The 24,140-nt window shown below is 45.7% G+C and overlaps 1 protein-coding gene across 3 annotated transcripts in view; it reads right to left on the bottom strand.

The window, feature by feature from the left end:
- Window positions 1-24,140, bottom strand: part of MAPK6 (mitogen-activated protein kinase 6) — a 148,145-nt gene that overhangs the window by 36,086 nt on the left and 87,919 nt on the right. For all 3 annotated transcript variants that reach the window (XM_030189344.1, XM_030189338.1, XM_030189351.1), the window contains exon 3: window positions 20,668-20,812. In XM_030189344.1, the coding sequence (XP_030045204.1) occupies window positions 20,668-20,812 (145 nt within the window). The remainder of the gene's footprint in view (window positions 1-20,667; window positions 20,813-24,140) is intronic.

Raw genomic sequence — 24,140 nt, 5'->3', positions numbered from 1 at the left:
CTCATTTTTGGATATTTCTGTAGCTCTTAATTTACTATATAAAATGTTTACTTTATTAGTTTCTTTCCTCTTGGAACTTGATAAGGCTTCAATATGGGCATTATAACCAGACAAATTAGAGATTCTACTTTTCCAAGTGATAAAATCAGCTTACACCTGGATATTCCTAAAGAAACAAGGAGAAATTATGACTTACCTGGTAATTTTCTTTTGTCAGTGACACTGTTCTAAACCAATGGGTGTTATCCCTTCTTACCAGCAGATGGAGGTACAGAAAACTGAATTTTGCCAGTGACATCATCAGAATAAGCAGAGGTGCTCCCTGGAACAATGCATTATGCATTTGAACAAGCAGCAGAAGGTCCCCTTCTAACGCATTTATGACCAACAAACCACTGCAGCTGCAAGGTAATCAAGCAAGCACACCACCACATAGTGGCACTCGCTACCCTGCATATACCAGGATATAGCCATTTCACAGGAACACATATGGCTGCCAAACAATGAATTTCTCTTTTGAAGCACTGAAAAGGCAGAACAGAGAGCACACACAGAATCCCGGGCCAAGGTCTTCCAAGGGTGGGACTTCAGAACAGTGTTGCCGACTAAAGAAAAGAAAATAATCAAGACATAATTTCTCCTTTCTCAGCGTCAGCTCCACTGTTCTGAACCAATGGAATGTACCAAAGCAGATCTACTGGGCAGAGGGAAGACAAAGCCCCCCCGAATGACAGCTCTGCCAAAGTCTGAGTGGGCACTGGCCAGCATGTCCAATTTGTAGTGCTTAGCAAATAAAGCGATGACCAAACCACCACCCTGCAGATCTCCTCAGAGGATACCAGCCGAGCCTCTGCCCAGGAAGCGGCCTGAGCCCCAGTAGAGCGGGCTTTCAGCCAACACAGCACTGCATGATTCTTATAGTTATAGTTTATTCAGATTTACTAGATCGCTCTAGCTCCTGAGGCACAGCAAGGTGGTTTACAAAACTGCAATCATAAGAAAAAGGAAAGGAATGCCATTATTTGATAGTAAAGATATTCATTCGCACAAACAGTAGGGATAGTGAAGTCAAAAAAGATACTACAGGCTATACTCTCATGCTGGAAAATCCATCACCCTGGGTCCCCAAAAGACTGCTGAAAAAGTAAATCTTTCGGGTTTGCTTTAAAAAATCGGAAAAAAATTGGGGGCTAGGAAAGACAAAGCGATGATCATTAATGGAGCGAAGGACCTTTGTAGGGGAATACAGGATAGTAAGACGTGTGAAATAATCTGGAAGACCTATTCTAAGTGTCTTGAAAGTTAAGAGTGCTATCTTGTATGTAATACGTTTTTCAATGGGCAACCAGTGGTAGCATTTTAGTAATGGGTAGATATAGGCTGAACGGTGGGCATGGCAAAGCATTTTAACTGCAACATTCTGAAAGGATTGTAGATTTTTCATGGAGGAGTGAGGCAGGCCAGCATAAACAGCATTACAATAGTCAAGAGGAGATGTAAAAAGTGAGAGAATAAGGACATGAAAATGGTTATCACAAAGGTGAAGCAAAGTGCGCAACTGCCGAAACAGAAGGAACAAAATTTTGGACAAGCGAGAAATTTGAGGAAGAAAAGAGAGAGAGGGGTCCCAAATGACCCAAGATAATGGAAACTGGCGAATGGGGTGACTTATGCTCCAAAGAGGGTAATGGGGGAAAAGGAAGGAGTATGTGATCCAGAAAACCAGCAGTCAACAGTTTTATCTCCATTGATCATTAATCATTTTGCAACAGAGTCATAAGAACATAACAGTAGCCATACTGGGTCAGACCAATGGTCCATCTAGCCCAGTATCCTGTTTTCCAAACAGTGGCCAAAGCCAGGTCACAAGTACCTGGCAGAAACCCAAATCGTGGCAACACTCCATACTATAATTCCAAGGGCAAGCAGTTACTTCCCATGTCTGTCTCAATAGCACACTATGGACTTTTCCTCCGGGAATTTGTCCAAACCTTTTTTAAAACCAGATACACTAATCACTGTTACAATATCCTCCGGAAATGAGTTCCTGAGCTTAACTATTTGTTGAGTGAAAAAAATATTTCCTATTAGTTTTAAAACTATATCCATATAACTCCCTCAAGTGTCCCCTAGTCCTTGTACTTATGGAACGAGTAAAAAAAAAATTGATTTACTTCTACTCGTTCTACACCACTCGGGATTTTATAAACCTCAATCATATCTCTCCTCATCCGTCTCTTCCAAGCTGAAGAGCCGTAACCTCTTTAGCTTTTCCTCATACGAGAGGAGTTCCATCCTTTTTATCATTCTGGTTGCTCTTCTTTGAACCTTTTCTAATTCTGCTATATCTTTTTTGAGATACGGCAACAAGAACTGAATGCAGTCGCACCATGGAGTGATACAAAGGCATTATAGTATTTTCAGTCTTATTCATCATTCTTTTCCTAATAAATCCTAGCATTCAGTTTGCTTTTTTGGCCACCACCGCACATCAAGCAGAAGATTTCAGCGTATTATCTACAATGAAACCTAGAACTTTTTCTTGAGTACTGACCCACAAGTTGAACCTTAGCATCTGACCCACAAGTTGAACCTTAGCATCAGGTAACTATGAGTTGGATTATTCTTTACAATGTGCATTACCTTGCATTTGTCCACATTAAATTTCATCTGCCATTTGGATGCAGTCTTCCATTTCCTAAGATCTTCCTGCAATATTTCACAGTCCGCATGTGTTTTAACATACTTGAATAGTTTTGTATCATTTGCAAATTTAATCAGCTCACTCGTTGTTCCAATTTCCTTATTATTTATTTATTTTTTATTGCATTTGTATCCCACATTCCCCCACCTATTTGCAGGCTCAATGTGGCTTACATAGATTTGTTGACATTGTCATATCAGGATATCAGATATAGTTAGTAGTGTGTAGCGATCAAGAAGGGAAGAGGGAAGAAGGGAGGAAGTGAATTGGATAGCTGTATAAGGTAAGCTTTCATAGTTGAGAAGGTTGGTGAGGTGAGTTAATGAGGTTGTGGGTGCTCATTGTAGGCCTTGTTGAACAGGAATGTTTTCAGCAATTTTCGAAAGATAGTTGTTTCGTTGATTGCTTTCAAGTCTGTGGGTAATGCATTCCATAACTGCGTGCTCATGTACGAGAAGGTAGTGGCATGCATCAGTTTGTACTTCAGTCCTTTGCAGCTGGGGTAGTGCAGGTTAAGAAATTTGCGAGATGGTCTTCTGGCGTTTTTGAGCGGTAGGTCCACGAGGTTTAGCATGTAGTTTGGGGCAACTGCATGAATGATTTTGTGTACAATTGTGCAGATCTTGAACGCAATGCGTTCCTTCAGTGGAAGCCAGTGAAGTTTCTCTCTTAGTGGTTTTGCACTTTCATATTTAGGTTTTCCAAATATGAGTCTGGCGGCTGTATTCTGGGCAGTTTTTTGATTGTCTGCACCCGGCGTACAGTGCATTGCAATAATCCAGATGACTTATTACCATTGACTGTACCAGGGTACGGAAGATGTAGCTCGAGAAGAAAGGTTTTACTCTTTTAAGTTTCCACATGGTGAAGAACATCTTTTTGGTCGTGTTTTTCACGTGGGTGTCGAGAGTGAGGTTTCGAACAATGGTGACTCGAAGAATTTTCAGATTTTGTGAGACCGGAAGGGAACAGTATGGCGTGGTTATGGTGTTGAAGTTTTTAGTGTTATGTTGTGAGGTGAGTACAAGGCATTGTGTTTTTTTTCTGCGTTAAGTTTTAGTTGAAATGCATCTGCCCAGGTGTGCTTTACTTGGAGGCTTTGGGTGATCTCGTTGGTGATTTCACTTACATCATGTTTGAATGGAATGTAAATTGTGACGTCATCTGCATAAATGTAGGGGTTGAGGCTTTGATTGGCTAGTAGCTTGGCTAGCGGTATCATCATTAGGTTGAATAATGTTGGTGAGAGAGGGGATCCCTGGGGGACTCCACATTCAGGTATCCATGGTAGTGATCTGTCCTCGTTCGTTGTTACTTGGTATTTACAAATATGTTAAATATGTTAAGTATTTACAAACTAGTAAAAAAGCCCCGTTTCTGATGCAAATGAAACGGGGGCTAGCAAGGTTTTCTTCAGAGTGTGCATGTGGGAGTGTGTGTCCCTGCCCTCTGCCCTCTCTCCCTCCCCCTCCCCCCTTGGAGTCCAGTCCTTCAGTGTTAAGTTTCCTGCTGTTCTGTGTTACAGAGAGAGTGAGGGCATCTCTCTCCCCTCCCCCTCTGAGTCCTTCACTGTTACAGAGAGAGGGATTTCGTGCTGTGCTGTTTTCCTTCACTCATGGGAAAACCGGATCTCTTTGGCGCTTCACACTTCCGGCTGGAGGCTTCAGAACGTTGGTCTTGCCTTTTATATATATAGATATGTTAAATAGCACCGGTTCCAATACAGTAAATCTAGATACACTACACTTTGCTTTTCTTTTTTGCTGTGTTTTTGTCCCTTTTTCAGGCACCATTGCTTCGTTTAATTTAGTGAAGGAATTTTTTCCTTCCATATCCACAAAGGTTTCCAGTGGCTTCAAGCGCTGTACCCGGTGCAATCGGACAATATCTAGGAAAGACTTCTTGGTGTTTACAGTGTCTTGGGCAAAAGCATAGCCCCACTATGTTCTCTGTGTTCGCATGAAGAAGAGAACACAGGTTTCCAGAGAGGCTCAGCGAGAGAGGATTTTTAGAGCAAAGTCTGTTTCCTTGGTATCGATTCTGAAAACTGCCAGTTATCAGATTTATTTAAATCTGGCAGCAGCATTTAAATAACTTTCCATGGCGTGCCACAGATCAATCCAGAGACTTGTGGGTTGTGTCCCTCTACCAGCAGGTGGAGATAGAGAGAACCTCCAAGGTTTGCTATATGTGGACCTGTGCAGCTCTGGTTTGATCTGGCTACTAGTGTCCTTTTGGTCTAATTTAGCACAGATAGGGGTTGAATGGCTGTTTGCAGCTTCTGGTGTACACCTGGTGGTGTCAGGTCCCTCCCGGTCTCCCTCTACATTTCCTCTGTCGCCCGGGGCTGTTGGCCTGATTGGATGTTTCCTTTCTCTCCTGACTAAAATAAAAAAAAAAAAGTAAGAGACTTTGTTTTTGTTTAATCATACGGAGGAACTAGATGTTCTGCCTAGTCAGTTTTGGGGCAGGCGTTTGTGGAGCACGTCACTGCCTTCTGAGGCGGCTAAGCGCTGCTTCCGGTGTTGGGGCCGGAGAGCAGCATCGGGGGAGCGTGAGTCCTGCCACCGTCAGCCCGCAGCGGGGTGTTCAGCGCGACGGGGGTTCCCCTCAGGCGTCCAGTGAGTCAGAAGCACAGGGGATAGTTTCGGCAGTTTCCTTGGGGCAGTTAGTGTAGCGCGCGTTGGTGGGCGCCATTTTTTCCTCTCAGGTATGACCCGCTCCGCACGTGGCGGTTGATAGACAAGAGGCGCAGCGCGCTTCTGTGGGATAGGCTCCAATGGAGGGAAGCGATGTACAGGGAGCAGGGGAGTCCCTTGCAGTTCCTTTTTCATAAGTACATAAGTATTGCCATACTGGGAAAGACCAAAGGTCCATCAAGCCCAGCATCCTGTTTTCAACAGTGGCCAATCCAGATCACAAATACCTGGCAAGATCCCAAAAAGTACAAAACATTTTATACTGCTTATCCCAGAAATAGTGGATTTTCCCCATTTAATAACGGTCTATAGACTTTTCCTTCAGGAAGCCACCCAAACCTTTTTTAAACTCCGCTAAGCTAACCGCCTTTACCACATTCTCTGGCAACTAATTCCAGAGTTTAATTACACGTTGAGTGAAGAAACATTTTCTCCGATTCGTTTTAAATTTACTATATTGTAGCTTCATCGCATGCCCCCTAGTCCTAGTATTTTTGGAAAGTGTGAACAGACGCTTCACATCTACCCGTTCAACTCCACTCATTATTTTATAGATCTCTATCATATCTCCCCTCAGCCGCCTTTTCTCCAAGCTGAAGAGCCCTAACTGCTTTAGCCTTTCCTCATAGGGAAGTCGTCCCATCCCCTTTATCATTTTCGTCGCCCTTCTCTGCACCTTTTCTAATTCCACTATATCTTTTCTGAGATACGGCGACCAGAACTGAACACAATATTCGAGGTGCAGTCGCACCATGGAGCGATACAAAGGCATTATAACATCCTCATTTTTGTTTTCCATTCCTTTCCTAATAATACCTAACATTCTATTTGCTTTCTTAACCGCAGCAGCACACTGAGCAGATGGTTTCAACGTATCATCAACGACGACACCTAGATCCCTTTCTTGGTCCGTGACTCCTAACGTGGAACCTTGCATGACATAGCTATAATTCGGGAACCTTGCATGACATAGCTATAATTTGGGTTCCTCTTTCCCACATGCACCACTTTGCACTTGCTCACATTAAACGTCATCTGCCATTTAGACGCCCAGTCTCGTAAGGTCCTCTTGTAATTTTTCACAATCCTCCCGCAACTTAACGACTTTGAATAACTTTGTCATCAGCAAATTTAATTACCTCACTAGTTACTCCCATCTCTAGGTCATTTATAAATATGTTAAAAAGCAGCGGTCCCAGCACAGAGTCCTGGGGAACCCCACTAACTACCCTTCTCCATTGAGAATAAGGGAAAATTAGGTTCTTACCTTGGTAATTTTCTTTCCTTTAGTCACAGCAGATGAATCCATTACAAATGGGGTGTGTCCACCTACCAGCAGGGGGAGATAGAGAACACTGAAAACCATGCCTCTAGGACGGAAAGCTCCATCTGCTTCTCAGTATTTTGAAGCTTCCAAAGCAGTGTTAAACCGCAAAGTAGCATAACATGAACTTTCCTCACAGCGAACGAACACCCCAGAACAGGAGCAATAACACAAAGGAGGGACGAACTCAACCTCCTATAGTAGAACAGAAATCCTGAAGACTGTTTTCCAACTTCTCCCAATGAAGGAACATGTCTGCAGGAAAAACTGAACACAAAACAGAGTCAATCAGGGAGGGATCATGGATTCATCTGCTGTGACTAAAGGAAAGAAAAATACCAAGGTAAGAACCTAATTTTCCCTTCCTTGTCATCAGCAGCAGATGAATCCATTACGAATGGGATGTATCAAAGAAATCCCTAGATAGGGCGGGAACAAGTCACACCACGTGCAAGCACTTGTGCTCCAAAAAGCGCGTCCCTCCTGGCAGCCACATCCAGCCTGTAATGACGGGCAAAAGAAAGCTTAGAAGCCCAAGTAGCTGCACTACATATCTCTTGAAGAGAGAGTGCTCCCGTCTCAGCCCAAGAGGAAGAAATCGCTCTTGTGGAATGTGCCTTAAAGGCATCAGGCGAAGGCCTGCCAGATAGCAGATACGCAGAAAAAATGCCTTCCTTAAGCCAATGGGCTATAGTGGCTTTAGACGCTGGAGACCCTCTGTGAGGACCTGACAACAATACAAAAAGGTGATCAGAGGTCCTGAAAGCATTTGACATCCGCAGATACTGCAACAGAGCACTGTGCACATCCAGAAGGTGCAACTGTCCAAAAGATTCTGGAAACTCCTCCCTAGAAAAGGAGGGCATATAAATAGGCTGGTTTAGGTGAAACGCTGAAACCATCTTAGGCAGGAAGGAAGGCACTGTAAGTACCGTAACTCCGGACTCTGAGAATTGCAGAAATGGGTCTCGACAAGACAGCGCCTGGAGCTCAGACACCCATCTCGCAGATGTAATGGCCACCAAAAAGACTGTTTTTAGAGTCACATTCTTCTCCGAAGCTCGCCTCAGCGGCTCGAAGGGCAAACACTGAAGAGCCTTTAATACTAGCTCCAAGTTCCAAGCCGGACAAGGGGCCCGCATGGGAGGCTGGAGCCGAAGCACCCCTCTAAGAAACCGTGCAATGTCCGGATGCGCAGCCAGGGAGAGGCCCGAGACCTTCCCCCCGAAAACATGCCAACGCTGCCACTTGAACACGCAGGGAATTATAGGCAAAGCCTTTTTGTACACCATCCTGCAAAAAGTCAAGTATCGGCGAGACAGAAGCCCGCATGGGTGTGATCGCTTTAGAAACACAGCGAGCCTCAAACTGGCGCCAGATCCGAGCATAGGCAACGGAAGTGGAATGCTTGCGGGCCTGCAAGAGAGTGGAGATGACCTTGTTAGAATAGCCCTTGTTTCTCAATTGTGCCCTCTCAATAGCCATGCCGTAAGACCAAAACGGCATGGATCCTCCATGGTCACCGGGTCCTGCGTCAACAGGTTCGGTACCAGGGGCAAAGGAAGGGGAGCCTCCACCAGCATCCGCAGGAGGTCTGCATACCACGGCCGCCTGGGACAATGAGGATCACCACTGCTTGATGCAGTCGAATTCGCAGGAGTCGCCGCCCTATTAAGGGCCAAGGAAGGAACACATACAGGAGGCCCGGGGGCCAGGGTTGAGCCAAGGCATCCAACCCTACCGAGCAAGGATCTCTCCCTCTGCTGAAAAGGGACGGGACTTTGGAATTTGTGCTTGAGGCCATAAGATCCGCTACAGGCGTTCCCCATTTGGCACAGATCTGAAGGAACACTTCGTCTGCTAGTTCCAACTCCGCAGGGTCGATTTGATACCTCCTTAGAAAATCGGCTTGCACGTTGCTCTGACCTGCTATGTGAGCTGCTGACAGGAGCTGCAGATGTAGCTCAGCCCAGTGGCATATCTGAGTGGCCTCTGCGGCCCGTGCTTGACACTGAGTGCCGCCTTGTTGATTTATGTAGGCCACTGCTGTCGTGTTGTCCGACAGAACTCTGACATCCAGTCCCTCCAGAGTCTTGTGAAAGGCCAGAAGAGCCTGGAATATCGCTCTCAGTTCCAAGCGATTGATGGACCACCCCGTTTCCTCGGGTGTCCACAGACCCTGGGCATAGCTTCCCTGGCAATGTGCTCCCCAGCCCCTCAGGCTGGCATCCGCTACCACCAGGCACCAATCGGGAAGCGCTAGCGGCATTCCTCGCCGCAGCATGCTGTCTGAGAGCCACCACTCCATACTGTGTCGGGCCGCAGGGAGCCACGTGAGTCTGTGTTGATAATCCTGGGACATAGGAGACCATCGTTAAAGCAGGGCAATCTGCAGAGGTCTCATGTGCGCTCTCACCCATGGCACCACTTCCAAGGTGGCCATCATCGACCCCAACAGCTGGACAAAGTCCCAAGCTCGCGGGCGAGGCATCCTCAGGAGCAGACAGACCTGATTTTGAAGTTTGCACCGCCTTAGGTCGGGAATATTGACAACCCAGCCCAGAGATTGCAGTACTGAGACCACTATGGCTATTACATGACGACTCTCTTCTGCAGAGTCCGCTCTGATGAGCCAGTTGTCGAGGTACAGGTGAACCCGGATACCCTCTCGCCTGAGAAAGGCAGCTACTACCACCATTACCTTGGAAAAGGTTCGGGGATCTGTGGCGAGGCCAAAAGGCAAGGCCCGAAACTGGAAATGTTTTCCCAGCACCACAAAACGGAGGAACCGTTGGTGCGGGGACCATATAGGAATGTGCAAGTAAGCTTCTTTTAGGTCCAGAGACATGAGGAAATATCCTGGCTGTACCGCCGCAATGACGGAGCACAGGGTTTCCATGTGAAAATGCTGCACTCTTAGTGACTCGTTGACTTTCTTTAAGTCGAGAATGGGCCAAAAGACCCGCCTTTTCGCGGCACCACAGAATAAATGGAGTAACGACCGCAGCCGTGTTTGGCGGGAGGCACAGGTATCACCGCTCGAAGGTGCAACAAGACTTGTAAGGTCTCCTTTACTGCCGCCCGTTTGACGGCAGTGCCGCATCGGGACTCCACAAACATATCTCTCACCAGGGCACCGAAATCTAATCGGTAACCTTCTCTGATCAGGTCCAGGACCCACTGATCTGAGGTATTCTTGGTCCACTCCTCGAGAAAGAGGGAAAGGCGTCCTCATACAGCTGCAAAGGAGGAGTGGACCGGCGTCCCATCATTATGGAGGACGGCCCTGAACTCCTGGCCTTGAGCCTGCCGCTGCGGAGAGTTTGTCCGAGCGAAAGGAGTTCCTCTGCTGAAAGCGGGCACGTTGAGTAAACCCAGCAGAGCGCCCCAGGCGATACCTTCTAGCTTCACGGAAGCAAGGTCTGGAGGAGGAGGGAACCTACTGACCCTTGGAAGAAGGCCGTGGCCTATCCTCAGGTAACCGCTGGGGTTAGCATCCCCCAGGTCTTTAACAATCTTCTCCAACTCCTCTCCATAACAGAAGGCCCCAAAAGGGCAACTTCGCCAGCCTTTGCTTAGAGGCCATGTCAGCCGCCCAATGCTGTAGCCATAGAAGGCAGCGAGCGGACACCGCCACAGACATCTGTTTAGCCGAAGCTCTGACCAGATCATAGAGGGCGTCAGCTAAAAATGACAAGGCCGACTCCATGCGCGGTGCAACCTCAGCGAGGGACTCCGCACCATCCACGGGCTGTTACACTGCCTGTTGTAACCAAGAGAGGCAGGTTAGAGCAGCATAAGAACTGCAAACAGACCCCCTTAAGGCTAGGCCCGAAATCTCAAAGGACCGTTTTAGCGCTGATTCCAGCTCCTGCATGTCCTCCTCTACTGGGAGGGTGGTCTTTCTTGTCACTGCCATGACTAAGGCATCCACTTTAGGCATCCCAAAACGGGCCAAGTGCTCCTCACTCAGAGGGTAAAGATGCCCCATCGCCCTGGCACTTTCAAGGGCCCCTCAGGGTCAGCCCATTGAGCAGAAATAAGCTCTTGGATGGAGTCATGCAAAGGAAAGGCACGAGTAGGCATCTTAGTATTCGCCATCCTCGGAGTACCAGAGGAGGCCTCGCCTTGAACAGGGTCATCAATAGAGAGGGCCTGTAAGGCATCAGAGATAAGTGCTGGCAGCTCATCGCGGTGGAAAATCCAAACCGCAGTGGGATCATCCAGATCCAGTGGCAAACCGGCACCTTCCTCTGGCTCCTCAGACCACGAAGGCCTGCCAGATCCCTCAGAGTCCCCACAGACCGACCACCGGGGGGGGGGACCCCACTCTCCGACGGGGAATTTGCCTGTCTATGCTTAGTGTGCATCCAACGCTCAGGGCCATCCATGTCTGATATCAGCACTGGGCCATCATCAGTTGGAGGGGGACCAGGTAGCAACGCAGTGTCAGACACCTGCGGCACAGCTCTTTTCAGCATGAAGGCTTTATGTAAAATAAGCACAAACTCGGGGCAGAAAAACTTGCCCTGACCTCCCGTCTCCGAATTAGGAGCCACGGGGAACAGAGCTCCTCTGGTAGCCTCGGCCCGAGGCGCCCCTCTGCTCTGACTCCTCCGCAACCGCGCAGGTTGAGCCATGCGGCACTTCCAAGATGGCGCCCGCTGCCAGCTCCATAGAGCAGGAAGAAACCTCTGAAGCGCCAGACGGATGGGCCCTGGTTTCCAACAGGTTGATTGAACACATCGTCTCTAGATGAGACCAGAGACCCTGAGCAACCTGCCCCTGACAGTGAGCACCCCAGCCTTGAAGACTGGCATCCGTCCTTACCACAATCCAACTGGGCTGATCCAGAGGCATACCTTTGGTTAAATTGGCCTCCCGAAGCCACCATCGCAGACTGGTCCTCACCTGCAATGAAAGTGGCAGCTTGTGATGAAGTGAACCAGTCTGGGACGACCACCTCGAGAGAAGCGACCTCTGCAAAGGCCTCATATAAGCTCTGGCCCAGGGCACCGTCTTTATTGCTGCCACCATTAAACCCAGAATCTGAAGATAGTCCCTTGCCGACGGACTGGACGTCTGTAGGAAGATTCGAATCCGAGCCTGCAATTTGAGCACCCGAGCCGGTGGAAGAAACACACGACCCAGCTTCATGCCGAAGAGGACTCCCAGATACTCTAAGGACTGAGAAGGCTGAAGACGACTCTTTTGCACACTGACTACCCAACCTAGGGACTGTAAGAAGTCGACTACCTGAGCCGTCACCTGAACACTTTCGTGGAAAGACTTTGCCCGAATCAACCAATCGTCCAAATAAGGATGTACTAAAATACCTTCTGTTCTGAGAGCCGCCACTACAACTACCATGACCTTGGTAAACGTACTGGGAGCGGTCGCCAGTCCGAAGGGAAGGGCCCGAAACTGATGGCCTAGGACTGCAAAACGAAGAAACCGCTGATGTGCAGGACGAATTGGAATGTGAAAATAGGCTTCTGTAAGATCTAGAGCAGTCAGAAACTCCTCAGATCGCACTGCAACAATGACGGACCGAAGAGTCTCCATCCGGAAAGAGGGCACTTTGAGAGCTCAATTGACCGCCTTGAGATCTAAAATCGGACGGAAAGACCCCTCTTTCTTGGGCACCAGAAAATAAATGGAGTAACGGCCCTGACTCCTCTCCACCGAAGGCACTGGACAAATCGCTCGAAGTTCCAGAAGCCTGCGAAGAGTAACTCAGACCGCTCCGGCCTTGACGAGAGACCAACGAGGGGATTGCAGGAAAGCATCTGATAAAGGGTGAGCAAATTCTAATGCGTACCCGTCTCGAATAACCTCCAATACCCACTGATCTGAAGTAATCTGGGCCCACCTCTCTTGAAATTGTGCCAACCGAGCGCTCACATGTATTAGAGGCTGGGCCCGCACACCTTTATTGTTGAGAACGGGAAGAGGAGGAAAAGGAACCCCCCCTTGTCTCTTGACCTCCCCGACGACCTCCTCGAAAGGCCTGAGTTCTTTGGAAGAATCTAGACAGTTGGCCCTGAAAAGGAGAAATTAGATCTTACCTGCTAATTTGCTTTCCTTTAGTCCCTCCGGACCGGACCAGGATTGGACTGATGGGTTGTGCTCGCCTACCAGCAGGTGGAGACTGAGAAAAAACTCTGACTCTAGAGAGCCAATAGGAGCCCTGGCCATGTGACCTTAGCCTCAGTATTTGAATAACAAAGCAGGAAAGAAAGAAAGACCTTCTGTGCCGTATGGAATCCTAGCAGCCACAAAGCACTCGGCAATGCCAAGTATCAGAGCTCACCAGCAACTCTCACCAGAGAAGTGGTATGGCCCGATATGTATTACAGCTCACCAGCAACTCTCACTAGAGAAGTGGTATGGCTCACTTGTACTATAGCTCACCAGCAACTCTCACCAGAGAAGCGATATGGCTCACATGTAATATAGCTCACCAGCAACTCTTCCCAGAGAAGTGGTATGGCTCACATATAATGTAGCTCACCCGCAACTCTCACCAGAGAAGTGGTATGGCTCACTTGTCTTATAGCTCACCAGCAACTCTCACCAGAGAAGTGGTATGGCCCACTTAAGATTTTATATATATTCCATCAACTGAGCTTACCAGCAACTCTCACCAGAAAAGTGGTAAATCATATTTAAGGTTTTATAGATATTCCAGCAACTGAGCTCAGCCACAACTCTCACCAGAGAAGTGGTATGGCGTATTTAAGGTTTTATAGATAGATTCCAGCAATTGAGCTCACCAGCAACCACCAGAGAAGTGGTATAGACCACGTAAAGTTCTGTATATATATAGTATTGTTCCACGAATCGTAAAGGAATGAATACACTTCCTACTGAATACACTTCCTACTTAATAAAAGAAGCTAAAGAGTAGAGAGAACATGGGAGGGGCCTGGTCCGGTCCGGAGGGACTAAAGGAAAGCAAATTAGCAGGTAAGATCTAATTTCTCCTTCCTTAGCGTCCCTCCGGACCGGACCAGGATTGGACTGATGGGAAGTACCAAAGCAGTAATCTGAAGGGAGGGACCTTATGAAAACTGCAGAGAAATGTTCATGCTGCATAGGCCACCTGGCGACAACTAACATGTAGTGTGTCCCAATGAGCAAAATAAAATGAAACTAGGACTAAGTTGCCAACTTACCAATGTGCACCGAGAGCACCAAAAATCGCCGTAGTAAGAATAGAGCCCGCTTCTGAAGTTGTGGAATATGTTGTAATACGCTGTGGAACTGCCCTCTCAGCGAGAAGAGAAATAGACATTCTCATTTCCTTGATCCTTCGCGATATAGCGGGTTAGAAACAATGAAAAACTTTTACGCCTACTGGCTAGAAGGACAAAACCAATAAGAAAAAACCGATTGGGAAAGGTGAAAACTTTAAACTACAGCAGACCGAAAAGAAGTTACCAACCATAGAAGTATTCCACACACAGATCTACTTGCTGCAATGGCTACTGGGAAACACTGCTTGAAGAGGAAAACTTTATAGAAAAAGTTATGGCTACTAGAAAACAGAACTTTAAGAGTCTGTTCACCTAGTTCACCTAGCTGGTGGACGAAGCGGGAGGTACAGGTGCAGGACTCCTTTAAGAAACCACTTTGACAGTGGATGCTGCATAAGCGTGCGGTTGTCAACAGTATCATGCATCACTGATAGAGCTGCCAAATGAACTCTAATGGATGAGTAAGACAGACAAGATTTCGCAAGATGCAGAAGATATTCCAAAACATGCAAAATGGATACTGTTTGTGGAATGAAGTGGCGAGAGGAGTACCACAGAGTGAACCGTCGCCACTTTGATTCATAGGACTTTAATGTAGATTTCTGTCTGGAAGCAATTAAAACTTGAAGTACTTCCTGCGAAAATATCAAAGATGTTGCAGACCCAGGAACCACGCCATAAGTTTGAGTGACTGGGGGTCCGGATGTAGAAGGGTGCCTTGGTTCTGCGTAAACACCTAGTGAGATGATGGAAGAAACGCATAAAGAAGGCTGAAAAACCCCTGCTGGACGTTGGCATCTGTCCCTGTCTCCGTCAAGACTGTTGCTGAACGGAAGAAGCAAGAAATGTTCGTGAGCCTGAAGGCAAAAAGAGATAGCCCTGAAGTGTCGCAGTGAGGAAGTAAGGCTGAAAAAATGAGAGTCCATTCACCTAAATGCAGGGTGACAACTAAGAAAAAATGAGTACAAACTCAAGAGTATACTCTTAACTCCTCCTTGGCGGATGACATAACCCATTGCCATGGCAAGGACCAACATAGCTCTCTCCGCCTTGTTTGTCAGTAGGGAAAACAAAATTCACCCGAAGGTAAAACGAATTGCTGAGGTCCCCCAGAAAAAAAATATATACAAAAAAGCTTCTGCCAAAAAGTGTACTGCACGAAGCATCCCAATGACAGAACTAAGGTTCTTGAGATAACTAGATGACACTTAAATAGCGCGATTGATGACCCTGAGATTCGCAATAGGATGAAGGAAAATTCCTTCTTGGGCATTAGAAAGTAAAATTGCATTCTGCAGAATAGAGCGAGGAAATGGCCGAAGGCCCAAGGTCACCAAGAAAAATATAAACTGGGATGTTTGCAGAGGAGACAAAAGACTGTGCGCCAACTTGACTAAACAAAGAGAAAATCAGAGATATCTGATGAGAGATCAAATGAGAGGCCTGGCTACAATCACCACCCAACCTAGAGACTGTAAGAAATGCAACACCCGGTGCGTGACCTGAGAACTCTGCTGATAAGACTTTCTCCAATTAGGCAGTCGTCTAGGTAAGAATGAAATGACCCTAAGAGCGCAATGAACATCCTCTTAGATCTATAAAAGAACGGAAGAGAGAGTACTGCTGAAAATGACCGGTTAATGCATAAGCAAAAAACTAGCCATTCTCTGGATCCTGAGGAGAAGAGGAAGGGTGACCAAGGACACCAGTTAAATAGGGCTACAAACTCCAACCCTATCTCTATGGCGTTCCATAGTTGGGTAAGTTCTGAATATAGAAAGTTCTGAATATAGGAGTCCACCAGCTATGGTAGTACGCTCCGGACAGAAAAAAATTGTCCCAGTATGAACGTCTGATTCACCGGCCTGTAATTTCTTGGATCTCCCTAATCCACATACCACTAATCCACGTACCACGGTCATGCGTCCTCCCTCACTGAGATGTAGATTGTAAGCTCCTTTGAGCAGGGAACGTCCTTCTTTGTTAATTTGTACAGCGCTGCGTAACCCTAGTAGCGCTCTAGAAATGTTAAGTAGTAGTACCAGACTCACACCCAATAGATATGAATGTTGAGCTTGTTTCAGGTTAAAACACCGAACCTAGGCCCAGGGTCCCCGGTGTTCCTAGTGGTGAACAGCCATGGCAAATATTGTATGCGTTAGTTTGCAGAATTACTGCAAAGCCTTGCTTTTGGAGCAGAGATTTCTGTTCGATACTCTCGTGAGAGGTTTTTTTTTTTTCTTTAATGCTGTTCTGGCTGTAGAAAGGTGGACATTTGAGCTTCCCCAGAATGGCAAAACTTATGTACCTATGCCCATTAGATATGAATGCTGGACTTGATGGACTTTAGGCCTTACCCAGCATAACCATACTTATGTACCTATGGTATAAATACACAGGAAGTGAGTGAATCCCCTACCAATTGAAAGAACACTCTGGAGTGAAGGCGCATAGAATGAAAATGAAAAAGGACAAACTTGGAAATTACCTGTAACGAAAAAAGTGAAGTTGTGCCACAGCCACTTGGTGAAGGCAGTGTAGACAAGACTGTATCTGAATTCAAGAAAGCTTGATATAACATCAGGTCTCTAAGGAAGAGGAAGAGATAGCAGATGGTATGTATAGGCATACTGGACCAAACCAGGATGTTTATAATCTGCCAATGCTGAACTGATAGAGTAGAGACAAACACGAGTAGATGGTTTGAGGACCGTCCACTATCTTTAAGTGAAAGGATGACTTTATCCTCTAAGTGACCATATGTCCTGTAAAAACCAGAAGAAAGCTAAAATGAAATATGAGAGGCTTCAAGGCAGTTGGAAAAGAAGGGAAGACATGAATAAAGCATGCCTGCTAAGGCAGCTGAGTGACCGGGAGCTTGGTAGACAGGACTGTCCCTCAGAGAATATGAATGAGCTGATATATCCCCATGGCATCTGAACAATATACTGTATGCCTCTAGAGAAGGCTTCTTAAAGTCGGAAAAAGAAAACACTGTATAACACTACAGCCATTGAGAGTGTCTGTTAAGTTCTTAAAACACTATATTACATCATAGGCATGGAGTAAAATGCTTGAAAGGAACTAAGATATTATGGTCAGAATTGCAAAGTACCAATCAATTGACTCTTAGACAATGTAGTCCTATTCACCAGGGAATGAGAAAGACAGAAATTTACTCTATGCCTATAGAAAAAGTTTCTAAAGTTCTTAAAACACTGTATAATACTACAGCTATTGAGAAAAATGCTTGAAATGAATTATGATATTATGATAAGATGTAGACTTTCCACCAGGCAATGAAAAATGACTGAGCACCAGAAAAAACTAGTGTTAACAGCCCCGTGATACATAGAAATTTAAAAGAAGAAAAGCTTGTTATATATCCATATATGAAAGGAGCCCCCTTTCAACCAAATATTGCCTGCTGATGTGAAGAGCATTTTAGAATACGCCGTTCAGCACATACAAAAGTGTACACATCTTGGAGCCGAACTGCTCTATGAACTGCAGCCTTACCTTCAGCAGAGAGATCCCCGACTGATAAGATGGAGGGAGAAACAAAATGGCCGCCGTTCGCTCCACTGGCCCTGTGGCGATCGTCGACAGCGCGCCCGACACCTCCGAACAAGCGGAGCCCAGTGGAACGGCGAAGAAACAACAGCCGGCGAAAAAGGACCTGAAAAAACTGGAGGCAGCACCGGACCCGAAGAAACCTTGAAGGGAGAGCAAAATTTACACATTCCGGCTGCGTGAACTGCGCGACGCTGACCGACAGCAGCTGTTTGAACTTTTAAGCCATATCGGAAAAAACAGGTGGCCGCGCTTATGCGGTTCGCACCTTTCTTTTTTTTTTTTTTTTCATTTGTTTAAACTGCCGCCACCAAAACGCAAGAAAATGGAGGAAATTAAATCTGACGAGAAAAATCGCTGTTTAAAGTCACAGATACTGAATTATTTTTTTTTTTATAACCCCTCAATCATAATAAAACACTGGAGCTGCCTGCTCGTTAGAAGTCTGGGGAAAGAAAGGCTGCTTCTTTGAATTTCCTTTTATCTGATTTAATTCTTTTAAAGCAGCTACCTGTTAAAAGTGGCTGCCTCTCCCAAAGACGGTACACCTTTCCAGAGAAAGGGACGGCCCTTCCCTGCTAAGCCAGGGAGATGGGGAGGAAGGGGGGTGGACTCGAGACACCCGAGTTTAACACCCCCGAGGCTGTCAAAGAAAGAAGAGAAAGGAAACCCTGTCAAGCCTCTAAATAAGATTCCAGGCACAGAAGAATTATCACAAATATCTGTAATATCTAAAGAGAAAAGGAGAGAGACTAATGGGCTCACTTCCTACCTGCTGAGAGACTGAGAAAATACTGAGGCTAAGGTCACATGGCCAGGGCTCCTATTGGCTCTCTAGAGTCAGAGTTTTTTCTCAGTCTCCACCTGCTGGTAGGCGAGCACAACCCATCAGTCCAATCCTGGTCCGGAGGGACGCTAAGGAAACTCTGGTTGGGCGAAAACGACGAAAATCATGGCGTCTTCCACGAGCTGAGAAATGACCACGACCAGAACCTCTAGGATGATCCTCCGGCAACCTCGGAACTTTAGCTTCTCCCAGGCTATTCACCAGCTTGTCCAACTCCTCACCAACAAAAAAGAACCCTTAAAGAGATATTTACTAAGTTTGGACTTAGATGCCGCATTCGCTGACCAACTACGAAGCCAAAGAGTATGGCGAGCTGCCACAGAAAAAGCCACAGACTTTGAAGAAGCCCGAAGTAAACCATACAGAGCATCTGCCAAAAAAGCTGAAGCCATCTCCAGCTTAGCCACCTCATGATCAATAGCGGAAAGATCATCTGAAGAACGGCCTAAGACCTTCTCAGACCACTGGAAACTCGCCCTCGCAACCAATGAACCACAAATGGCGGCCTGCACTGCAAGACCGAAACATCAAAAACATTCTTCAACAAGGATTCAATCCGGCGATCCTGGGGGTCCCGCAGAGCCGTGCCATCATCTACCGGAACCGTGTTACGCTTAGTAACCGCGGAAACCACTGCATCCACTACGGGAGAGCTTAAAAGATCTTTATCAGAGTCAGGAACCGGGTAAAGTCTGCCCATTGCTCTAGCAAGCCAAAATGCAGAATCTGGACGCTTCCAATGAGCCTGGATAATATCTCTAATGTCCTGATGCATGGGAAAAGACTTACCAGCCCTGCGAATACCCTTGACCAGCAAATCCACCTTTCTAGGCTCGACCCCAGGACTATCCTGGTCGTCAAAATGGAGAGTAGAGGAAACTTGAGAAATAAGCTCCTGAAAATCATCCTTATGAAAAATTCTGACCACTGAAGGATCCTCCCCCACAGGAAGGGATTCTTCTCCATCTACTGCCTGATTAAAATCCTCAGAAAAAACCTCTTCAGGGAGCCATGACTCCTTTGCCTGAGCAGGAAACTCTTGGTCAGGATCAAAGGAATCATCCTGCTCTGCCTGCACAGATTGCCTGACCCTTTTTAAAGGCACAGAAGAACCCTCCAGAGATCTCTTTACTGGAGGTTCAGCAGGGGCAGATTGATGTAACAAGAAGTCTTGGTACATCTGTACCACGAACTCAGGAGGGAAACCAGCTGCCCCGAGACAAAATTGGAGCTGAAGCAGCCGGCAGCGAAGGCAGAGAGGCCCGAGAAGCGTCAGACCCGGCAATATCCAAAATGGCGGACGTTCCTGCCAAAACCGGCATCGAGGGAGCGGGAGACGCGACCGCATTACCAACCCCCGAATCGCCCCCCCCCCCCCTCCCGACGCCGGTACCACCGATGCCGGCGATTTAGCCGGTCCTGCACCCTGCTCCTCAAAAATTTCCGCCACAGTGCAGAATTTGCAGACGCCGCTTGACCTGAGGCCCCGACGCTGACAAATGGAGCATCAGCGCAATCTCTCCAACATTGAAAACAGCTGATTATAAAACAAACTCCAAAAACGAAAGTAAAAGCGCTGTTCACCAGCAAACACCAAGGAGGGAGCTGCCCTGCTCGCCCAATCTCAGGCACAAACAGCAACGCTGTAAATCACGAACCCAAAGCCCGGATTTTCTTTTACTTTTCCTTTTAAGAGCAGCTGCCTCTCCCTGTCTCTACAGTTCTTACCATGAAGAGCTGGAGGAAACTTTACATCAGTCAGACTTGTTCCTGACAACAGACTGCTTTCCAAAGTACCAAAATTTAAATTTATGGTCTTTCTTCAGGGACGAACAGGGGGGAGGGACTCGACCACCCGAGTGAGACACCCCCGGGGCAAACAGAGACCCTCACGGACCTCAGCCCCTACAAAGCAGGTTTTTTTTTTTTTTTTTAAAGATGCACAGTAATAAGCTGAACCTTTCACCAGAAAAATTAACTATAGAGACTAGAGAAAGAATGAGACTGAAGGACTCACCACCTTCCACCTGCTGGAGACTGAGATTACTGGATCTTTCTCTGTCTGGCAAAAACTCTTATTGGCTTGCTAGCGTCACAGTTTTTTCTCAGTCTCCACCTGCTGGAAGGCGTGCACAACCCATCAGTCACATTCTGGGCCGGTCCGGAGAGATGCTAAGGAAACCTGCCTTGCATAGTGGCATAAGTGTGGAAGGAAACAATATATTCTTAGGATTGTCTGAAAATTGATATTTTTCACTAACCTGCAAATAAGGTTTTCCCAGTAAGCATTTCAGCAAAGATGCAACCTGCAGCCCACATGTCAATGGCTTTAGTATAATTATTAGGAGAAAGTAACAGACGAGGAGATCTGTACCATTTGGTAACCAGTCCTTCAGAAAGATGGCCCTAGAGATGAACAAAACAAAAAACACAATCTTAAATTTAGAGCACAGTATTTTAAACATAAAATTAGAGCTATAGAGGTACCACTAAACACAAATATTGATCAAAATACAGTAAAGTACTGATTATCCGATGTAACCGAGACCGACCCGTTGTTGGATAATAATGGTAACTCCTCAAACAATGCATAAACAAAAGCACAGAGTTCCCAATTTTCAAAAACTGTTTATTAACAACTTTATAGTAGGGCCCCAAGTTAAAAACTATTTGCCTCAGTTGTGAAACTTCCCTCTGTGCAATACGGGAAAACAGAAAAAGAAATTGCATGCTTCTTAACGGCAACATGGTGATATCACCGGGGGTTTGTCAGATATGTCAGATGGTCCGATCAGTGGTTGGATAATCAAGACTGTACTGTAATGTCATGCTTATCCATAATGTTAAATCCAATTATAGAGGGCAGGTTGTATCACTGAACTCCCAATTATACATCAGCATAAGAAGTCCCAGCATGAATTTATGACATTCATTCTTACATTCTTTTTGTATATTTTTTTTCCCCAGTTCTTTTTTTCCATTGCACTTCCTATTTTCAATTCAGAATATTTTATGAATCATCAGAAATAGCGAAGAGTAATAATGCAGTATACTATTGCCTTTTATCGCTTCCAATCCCCATCGGTCGTTTTTATAAAATTGTGGTCCTATAAATTGTCAATTCTCTTTAACCACTTAACTTAAAGTTCTGGACCCACTGCCAACACGGCCAGTGTTTTCGTCACCTCCTTCAGGGTAGTGGTCTATTATATCATCTATCCACTCTCGCAAACTCTTCTTTAGGGACAGGAGCCAAAGGTGAGTGGCGAAACATTGGCGATTTATGGACTGCAATTTTATAAAAAGGACCGAGGATTGGTATACTGCATTATTATTGCTCTTCGTTATTTCTGATGGTCCATAAAATAAAATATTCTAAATTGAGAAAGGGAAGTGCTATGGAAAAAAAGAAAATTACAAAAAGAATATATGAGTAATTAGAAAGAAAGTATAAATGAATGTAATTTATAAATCCATATATTTAAACAGTTATATGCTGGGACTTTTGTGCGGATATATCCAGAATATGTGACAGAATTATCTACTTCCTAGCAAATTTACATGCTATGGATTACATTTACTACTAAGTATGGATAATAACATAACAGTAACTGTATGGCAAACTTTGGCTACTAAAGTTTACTCAATTTCAAATCATCTGATTAGGAGAAGACGTAACAAAGTAAATCCCAGTGGTGTTCCATTAAGTGGTGTACAAAACAGGAAGCCCACACTACCGCTAATAAATCCCAGCGGTTACCTCTGTTCATTGGTAATGCACATAGAAGCATAACTTTGTATCTTAAGGTAATCTTGAATTAAAGCTGTGTGGTTGCTATGTTAGTCTACCTGGATACACAGAATTAAAGGTCAACATATAAGTTTTGGGTAACGCATTTTTATGGATCAACTTAATACATTTCTGACTAGCTTTCAAGAGCTATGCACATTTTATCAAGTCAAATCACAATAAGCAGGCTAATGCAAGGGATAATGTGGCCAAAATACATGAAGCTGAAAAAAATATTTATCTTTTTCCCTCCACTTATTGCAACTTCTTGATGCTGGCCAGAAGCAGCTGGGTGTTCCTTCAACACCATGGCAGCAACTTCCCTTGTGTGCAGCCCAGTAGAATGGGGCTTAACTCTGTGCAACCTGATGACAAGGGGCTGTTGCAGCAACTCCTTCTCCTCCTTTCTGTAACAGACCGACCCTGACTGCAGCTACGCTTTCTCCTCTGTGCGACATGGTAGCAAAAGACTGACCCACATCTGCAGCTCTAACTCCTCTATGTGACCCGGTGACCAACCCTAGCTGCAACTCTGCCACCAGGCCACATGGAGGTAGTCTCTCATTTTGATTCCTCCTCCATGTAGGCCAGTGATTGCCAAAGTGCCTCATCCTTAATACAGCCCACCAGCAGGGGGCAAATCAATATTGAGGCAGCTCTGCTATGCACCCTAGCAGCAAAAGGCTTCCCTAGGCTGTGATGTCACTCTTGGATGCAGCAGCGCCACCTTCTTTCAGCTTACACTTAGGTTGGTAGCGGCAGCAGCTCCTGTTCTGCTAGCTTTAATTGTCTAGGCAATCCAGCATCTGGAACATTTCCAGCCCTGGAAGCAAGTAACGGGTTGCAATAATGACAGTGCAATGTAAAATAGTGGAAAAGGGTACTTTTACCTTTCCCACCCTTTTACTTTCTAGCACCATTATAACAGAATCAGTTTATCTATCCATTGAATTATCCTGCTCATTCTGATTTGACCTGATGAATTTGTGCAGTTTAAATAACAATCACGATGTAATTCTGTCTGTTCCATACTGCACTGAATATCATAAAGGTGTTAATTTTAACTGCAGCAGTCAACAAATATATATCCCATATGAAAGGGAGATGTGTAGCTATCAAAAGCTAGTTAGAAATGTACTGACAGTCCAGAGAGGTAATCATGACATAGAAGTGAAGGCAAACGATAATATATTTTAACGTAATATAAGAGCTTAGCATCAATACACCTAAACCATTAGCTTCTAAAGTATTTTTTTGCTCACAGTTTAAAAGGCAGGCATTTAAACTACTTAGCACATTTCACAGATTTTATTTCACATATTCAGAGCTCCAAAATAATTTAACTGGATCTACCTAACGGTCCAATCGATGCTGCAGTACATTGAACTAGCTTTGGATTAGAAAGGTGAAGAAGCATTGTGCAAAGAAAACAAATAAAACACAAACGTCATCGTTTGGTAGCTTGTTTTCCAGGTCATTGAATGCAGCAAATATGACCAAAACAAGGAAAGTGAAAGGGTATGAAAGGCAAGGGAAAATTAGGTTATTACCTTGGTAATTTTCTTTCCTTTAGTCATAGCAGATGAAGCCATTACGTATGGGTTGTGTCCATCAACCAGCAGGGGGAGATAGAGAGCACTCAACTTTTCACAGTGCCTCATGGCCAGCCAGCTCCACTGCCTCTTCAGTATTCTCTATCTCCTCAAGCAGAGTGGCTGCAGCTTCTTCGAGCTCCATCAAAAATCTGCCTGGGTGTGGCTCCTGGCTTGCCAGTTGTTAGCCGGGGTGTTAGAGGCTATAGCAATTCTCACCAAAACTATTCAATCTAATGATGGCCCACCCCTTGCCCAATCACTATCCAAACAAGGCTTCAATCCCTTCATATATGCTGACGACGTGTCCACCTTTATCCCTTTCAAAAAGAACCTGCACGAAATCACAACC

Source organism: Microcaecilia unicolor, chromosome 1 (assembly GCF_901765095.1).
Source record: "Microcaecilia unicolor chromosome 1, aMicUni1.1, whole genome shotgun sequence".
NCBI lineage: Eukaryota > Metazoa > Chordata > Amphibia > Gymnophiona > Siphonopidae > Microcaecilia > Microcaecilia unicolor.
Note: the sequence above shows the minus strand (reverse complement) of the source record. Positions and strands in the feature narration are given on the sequence as shown.